Source organism: Thamnophis elegans, chromosome 4 (genome assembly GCF_009769535.1).
Source record: "Thamnophis elegans isolate rThaEle1 chromosome 4, rThaEle1.pri, whole genome shotgun sequence".
Classification (NCBI taxonomy): domain Eukaryota; kingdom Metazoa; phylum Chordata; class Lepidosauria; order Squamata; family Colubridae; genus Thamnophis; species Thamnophis elegans.
In genome coordinates this window covers 47,911,517-47,918,703 of record NC_045544.1, presented here as the reverse complement: position 1 = coordinate 47,918,703, position 7,187 = coordinate 47,911,517, and the positions used below count along the sequence as shown (strand labels likewise).

Genomic DNA, 7,187 nt, shown 5'->3' with positions numbered 1-7,187 from the left:
CCTAAGCAGATGCGCTGGGCTCAACGTTTCAATAGATTCAATTTTACCTTGAAATACATTCCAGGAGGAAAGAATTTTATGGCTGATGCTTTGTTCAGACTCCCTCAGTACACCTGTTCTAAGCTCAGTGTGGTCCATCCTGTCATTCCTGCGAAGAGCCTCATTGCTCCTGTTGTTACTAGACGTCAGGCAACTTATAAGGTGGAAGTCACTCAGGACTTTCTTTCTAACCTAAAAAAGGCCCTTGCTGGAGATGACTGGTTCCAACAGCACATGAATGAATGCACTATGAGGGATGGATTGCCTTGGATTGGGGCAAAGTTACATGTTCCTGTGTCCATTAGACCCATTGTTCTTCAACGGGCTCATGACTCCCAGATGGCTGGGCACTTTGGGTTCGTCAAGACTCTACACCTTGTCAAGCGGCAATTTTGGTGGCCCTCGTTGTAAAAGGACATTGAGACATATGTTGCCAGTTGTCCCATTTGTGCTGCCGCTAAACGCCCTCCAGGTAAGCCCCAGGCGGTGGCTCACCCTGTGGCCCCGTGGAAGGATATCTCCATGGATTTCATTGTTGAACTTCCTGAAAGTCAGGGACACACTGCTATCTGGGTTGTTACGAACTTATTCTACAAACAGGTCCATTTCACCCCTTGCTCCAAGATCCCCTCTGCTAAATCTCTTGCTAAGATGTTCATCTCTCATATTTATCGCTTGCATGGGGTGCCCGACCTCATCATTTTGGACAGGGGTGTTCAGTTCACCTCCCTCTTCTGGAAAGAATTTCTGAAGCGGATTGGCTCCACCCAGGGGCTAAGCTCCTCCCATCACCCTCAGACTAATGGGGCTTGTGAAAGGACTAATTCTGTACTGGAACAATATTTACGTTGTTTCATCAACTACCAGCAGGATGATTGGGTGGATTTGTTGCCGCATGCTGAGGTGGCTTACAATAATTCCATCCACAGCAGCACTGGTTTTACCCCTTTTCGTGTGGTGTTCGGCCAGGATTTTGTACCCATTCCTGAGATTCCTCGCGAGCAACCGCAAGTGTCGTCGCTGTCCGAGTGGAGTGATCGCCTTCGGGACATTTGGCCTTTGGGTCTCCAGACTCTGGATGCTGGGCACCGCGCTCATAAAAAAAAGGCTGATAAGAAATGGACTAAGCCCTATGAGTACAAAGTTGGTGATCAAGTTTATTTATCCACTAGATTTCTTCAAACACCTCAGAAATCGAAGAAATTGAGGCCCAGATATGTTGGCCCATTTCCCATTGTCAAGATCATCAACCCTGTTTCTGTCCGACTCCAGTTGCCTAAACATCTCAACCGGGTTTACCCCGTTTTTCATGTTAATCTCCTGAAACCTCTCTGCACTTCTTCTTTGAGACCACCTCTCCCTCCTCCACCCACTCCACTTTTGATTGAGGGTGAACAACATTTCTCGTAAACGGCAAAACCGTGTTCAGTACCTGGTGGCTTGGAAGCATTTTCCCCCGTCTCACACTGAATGGGTCGACGGGTCCCATGTTCGGGCGCCTCGTCTGCTCCGCAAGTTCTACTCTGCTTATCCTGACAAGCCCTGATTGTCAGACAATCTCCTAATTTTTCTTTTCTTTTGTTTTTTTTTCTCTCTCCCTTACCTTTTCTCTCTTTTATGTGTTGTGTCCATTTGTTTGTGTTCTTTTCGTTTCTGCAGGTCTGCCCGCCCTTTTCTGGAGGAGGGCCGGATGTCAGCCTCTGCTTTGCTGCTGCTTTGGCTGCCATTGAAACGGGAAGGGGGGGCATGGTATTTGGGAGGGGAATCATGATGTGCTGGAGGAAGATTCTAGATGCTGACCTGACCATCTTACTGCGCATGTGGAGGAAAGGAGTTTCCCGCCAAGGTTAACTGTCCGGCATTCCATCCTGGTGATGTTTTGAAGTTATCTCCCACCTGACAGTTGGGTGCATTATAATTGGACTATGGACTGGGGTGCCAAGGGGAGGGGATTCAATTATACATGATATTCTTTGCTTTAATAAATAAACCTTTAAACCTTTCGTGCCTAATTAACCAGATTCAGCTTAGCTTTGCTACTGTTCGTTTATAATTAGTAAAAGTACACTTGATTTCAAAGAAACGGAGTTGAGTGGTTTCTTTCCTGATTATTAAATGAAGTCGCAGCTGACAATGGGATCAGGGACGTGCAGTCACTGGAAGCAGGGGAGGCGGGGCCTCACCAGTCTCATGAGGAAAAGGAAAGAATTTTTAAAATAATTAAAAAGGCCAAGGTAGTTGCTGCCAGACTCCAAGTCACAGTGACTCTGAGTCTGCTTAGTGCTAACTGTAGGGGGAGGCGAGAGAACTATGGGCCTCCTTTGCAAAAGGAATTTTTCACCTTTTAAGAGTTAAGCAAGGGTTAAAAAGCAAAAAATTCCTTATGTAAATGAGGCACGTGATTCTCTCGCCTCCTCTTGCAGAGGGCATTTTGTTTAGAGGCTTTTTTGAAACATTTAAGCAGAGTCATCCACATGGTGACTCTAGCAGCAACTATCCTAGCCTGCCTGGCCCTGACTAGACCAAATCTTGCATTTTTGACGTAGCTGGAAGGTATGTGGGTCAGAGGGAGGGGGCAGGGGGGAGGAATTCAATATTATTTGTAATGTCAGTAATTGTAATTTGTTTTTATTGTGCTAGCGTGTGGGCTGGCACATTTATTTTTATTTTTTATTTTTCATTTTTCATTTTTCATTTTATTTATTTATTTATTTATTTTATTTTTTAAAGTGCCTTCTGGGCCGAGTGAAGCAACAACCTTTGGACAGGAAAGCATAAAGCTTGTTAGAGAGGTAGATTTTAAGGGGGGGTTGAAACAATAGCAATCTTACAAGGTCAAAGTTGGCACATTAATACAAAGTTTCTGTACAGGCTCCAAGCCATCTTGTTTCATTTCCATATTCAACATAATCAGCTAGGAAAAGTTGTTAGATCAAATCAGAGAAAAGAACAGACTTTCTGTGGTCTGTATGGATTTGTACTTGATGAAACTCCTGTTAATAAAGGATCGTGATGTGCATTTTGAAGGCAAAACTGCTTCAGATCAGCTGCAGCTTGTGAAATCTTCATGCGGCTCACGCTAGCCTCGAGCCGCAGCTGTTGCACCACTTTCTTCATAGCGGCGATGTTCGAGGCGCAGGACATGGCCCTCTCCCTCACTCAACTCCGTGTGATGTTGAACGTCGTAAAAGAGCTGCTGCTGCTGGCAAACGGGCGGGTCGCTGTGCAGGTGGGGTGGGGGGGCTGCTTCTTGGAACTTTCGGGCAAGTTTCCGGCGCTTGGAAAACTCCCCTTGGAAAACGCTCAATGACTGCTCTCCTTCAGCCCCCTTTTCTCACGTGTCCCGGGGTCCCACCGCTGCTTTCCCCCTTCCTCAGCTTTTGATGGAAGAGAAAAGACGAGGCGCAGAAGGCGGGCTGTTTATTAATGCTCCTTGGACGAGAGGCAGCAACGGGCAGAAGAAGGCAGTTTGGTGGCTCCCCGTTTGGTGAAGAGTCCCGAGGGTCACCAATTCTGCTTTAAAAATCTTCCAAAGACTCCCCGTTAGAAAACTTTGGAGCAGGTCTCTCCAAATTCTCCCTGGCTCTCCGACCAAGTGGGGAGGGGCAAGGGTGTTTTGGCCAGATCTGGAGCAGGAAAGTTTTTGTGTGGTGCAAGGGGCAAAGTTGCAGTCTTTGGGAAGGGGGTGGGGTGGGGTGAGGGAGGGAGGGAAAGAAGAGCCGTGTTTTTTCTTTCTCTTTCTCTCTGCCTGGAGGCGATTGGCGGGCGGGCGGCGAAGTGAGGTTGCTCGGGCGGCTGAGGCATGGCTTTAAGTGGCGGCAGGGCCCCGGCGTCAGGACTTTAAAGTCCCGTCGCCGTCTGTCATAGAGTAGGTCCCGGTCCCGCTCTATGGCAGACGCGGTGCCGGGACTTCAGCGGGGCTTTCACGCTTGCCTCACTGGCCATGAAGTTCACCGCACGTCACTGGATGGGATGAATAGAAGCCTAACAATATTCCTACAATCTTGTTGCAGCTCTCAACTCTTTGTATACTCATGACAGTTTGGGCACAGATACCAGGCTTATATCTGATTACTCATCACCAGTTTCCAGAAGTTCTGGAACCTCAGATTTCACTTCCTAAACTCAGTCCTACCTTCACAATCATAAATTGTAAAATTTACCAAACAGGATATTGTTCATTTTCTAATCAGCTTGAAGTCTGTCTATGTTTACCAGTTTATATATGCCTTTCCCATTGTCCATTACATCTATGGACAGAAGATCATAACAAATTCATAAAACAGAAGATGTGGGCAATCCCATAGCCATTCACATGCCTTACTTTGGGTACTCTGATATTAGATGAGGGCTTTGGAACCAAATCTTCTAAATACATTGGGATTAAAAATCACACAATTGCACATTTAGTGCGAGTTGTAGAATCATTAGAAATGCAATCCCAGCCTGTAGTAACCCAGTATCTGAAGAGTAACTGGTTGAGGCTACTTGCCTTAAGGGAATGAGATAATACCTGCACTGAACTATTTATTTTTCTTCAATTTTAAAAAAATCATGAAAACCTTTTTTCCCCCTGAAAATCTACAAGCGGGACATACAATTTGTTTTACTAAAACCAAATTATAATTCAATAGAGTATAAAAGGAACCTTTTTATTTATTGTTCCCAACATTTTTCTGGCTTATGCTTTAGGCTTTCAAAATGGCATATTTCCACTGAGTCTAAAGGTACTAAATTGTATCCTCTGTTATTGTTAGAACTGTTTGGAAAATCTCAGAGAGAAGAACATTCATCCTGTGTAACCAGAGCAGTGTCCCTCCCATAATGTCAGCCCAGCATTTGTTTCTATTTAAGGGAGGGAAGGGAGAAGTCTTACTAACTAAATATGTTGAGAAGATTGCACTGCTTAGCCCAGGGGTGTTAAAAATAGTTTTGTGAATGGAGCTTGCATTGGACTGAATCATGGTCACAGCAAGCAAGAGAGAGAAAGGAAGAAAGTTATTGAAACTGTTGTTTTCTTGTTACCTATGAGAAAAAGGGAAAGGAGGGAAGGTGAAGGGAAGGGCATAGAGAAAAGGCTGTCCAGTACCATAATTTCTGTTAGTGTTACATATTGAAACTGGAGCAATAGGCTCCACCAAGGTCTTCCATTCTGGCGGGAAAATACTCAAAGCTGATTGGCTGAGCCGTCTGACAGGTCCCTATAAAAAGGGCTAGGTGTCAGGCAGGCCACTTCTGGATTTGTAAATAGTTGTCTAATAAAGAGCTGTTTGTCACTAAAGCCTGAGTCCTGTCTCATCCATTCCCCCTATCTAACAGTTAGTTTCACTGCTTAAGTCTTTTGTTTTAATACAGAAGCATTTTCCGCCTATCAAGAGTGGAAAGAATATTATACAGCTGACAAACCACCTGCCCTTCTTTCCAATTCTTTCTAACTCCGAGTCATGGAGCTGGTTTTCACTCTAATATTTAATCATAAAAAATGCCTTCAGCATTTCCAAGAAGTATATCAGATACAGGAGGAAAGACAAAATGTCATAAACTTTTATCATACCTTCTACTGAAGTCCTTCAAAACTATAGAACAACAATGCTCCCGCAGAAAACTACTCTGAACTATTTTTTTTCAGTTATCTGAATAGCATAGCTCGGTTAACTGCATCTTTTTTAAATTTTAGGACCTTTGTAAAATACAGTCTGCAGACTTGTTCGGACATTATATATTAACATTTCCAGAAAGAGCAGCAATAATCAGTATGCCCTTCCAAAGTCACACTGGAGGTACCTCCTCTGCAAAATTAGCCGTGGGCTAATAGGATATCTGCACTAAAGAAGCTTTAGAGATAAAGGCTAGTGCAAGTAATAATGTATTGGGAACCAATGCTTTCTTGGTCCAGACCATCTACAAAAACTGAATATACAGATGACTAGCTAGGCTTGACATGATCCCTACAGTCTTAGAAAGTCACTATTAACTCCCAGTGACTTGAACAGTGAGTTTTAATTCTCTGTCTGAACAACTTCCATGACAACACAATCCCTGAAATGTGTGTGTGTGTGGGGGGGGGGAACTGAAAAGAAATGTAGCTCTGTGAAGCCTAGAAGTTGGGAAAACACTACAATACCTGTATATGCAAGCTTAGTTCTATGAATATAAGCCTCATGGGCCGCTTTTGGCGGGACACCCCCGCTTTTTGATGCATTTTCCCGCGTCCCGCCCGCTTTTTAAAAAGGCACGCTTTTTTTGGCGCTTGCAGCTCCCGCCCATCAGCTGCTGGGCTGGCTCATCGTTCTGTTCTATGCTACCACCTACAAATTTAAGCCAGCCCAGCCTGCCGCTCACTGATTTGATTGGCTGGACTTCAGCCAATCAGTGAGCTGGCCAACCAGCTCACTGATTGGCTGGACTCCTTAGCTGAGGACGCATGCGCGAGTCTCCATTTTATTTCATCTTTGTTTTGGGCAGCTGCGCTTACTCACTGGTGGTGAGTAAATCATGTTTTGTATTAAATTTGGTACCGTGGGAATCGGGAGGCGCTGGGCTGGGGGAAGGAGACAGCCCCCTTGCGGAGTTCGCAGCCAGCCCCTGTGCTGCGCTGGAACGGGAGGCAAAACCTTTGGAACCACGTGGAAGTTCTCGGGCGGCTGCTCCCAGCTCTCCTGCCCCGGAGGGAGCAGCCGCCGGCGGCGGCGGAGGAGGAAGCAGCCCGGCGTCGCTGCTTGCCACGCGCTCCCTCGCTCGCGGCCAGGCTTTGGTGCTGCCTTTCCCGCTCTGTGCGTGCTGCCCAGACCAGACCTCTCTTCCTTCCGTGGAGTCCGTTCGTGAATCCATGGGATTCGCCGCGGAAGGAAGAGAGGTCGTGGCAGCGGCAGACGCCAGCAGAGAACGTCCCCTCGCTTCTGGGCCTCCCCGCTGCTCTCCCGACCTCTCTTCCTTCCGTGGAGTCCATTCCTGAATCCATGGGATTCGCCGCGGAAGGAAGAGAGGTCGTGGCAGCGGCAGACGCCAGCAGAGAACATCCCCTCGCTTCTGGGCCTCCCCGCTGCTGTCCTGATCTCTCTTCCTTCCGTGGAGTCCGTTCGTGAATCCATGGGGTTTGCCGCGGAAGGAAGAGATATCGGGGGAGCGGCGCCGCCAGCAGAGAACGT

The 7,187-nt window shown here is 46.6% G+C and overlaps 1 protein-coding gene across 1 annotated transcript; it reads right to left on the bottom strand.

Moving 5' to 3' along the window:
• Positions 1–2,848: 2,848 nt before the first annotated feature.
• On the bottom strand, positions 2,849–3,183 carry LOC116508402 (guanine nucleotide-binding protein G(I)/G(S)/G(O) subunit gamma-5-like). The gene has a single exon (XM_032217003.1). The coding sequence runs from the start codon at positions 3,181–3,183 to the stop codon at positions 2,977–2,979; it is 207 nt and encodes a 68-aa protein (XP_032072894.1). The 3' UTR covers positions 2,849–2,976.
• Positions 3,184–7,187: the final 4,004 nt, after the last annotated feature.

What these genes read in the sequence shown, in the direction of transcription:
- LOC116508402 (XM_032217003.1), bottom strand. Translation starts at nt 3,183, where the DNA reads ATGTCCTGCGCCTCGAACATCGCCGCTATGAAGAAAGTGGTGCAACAG.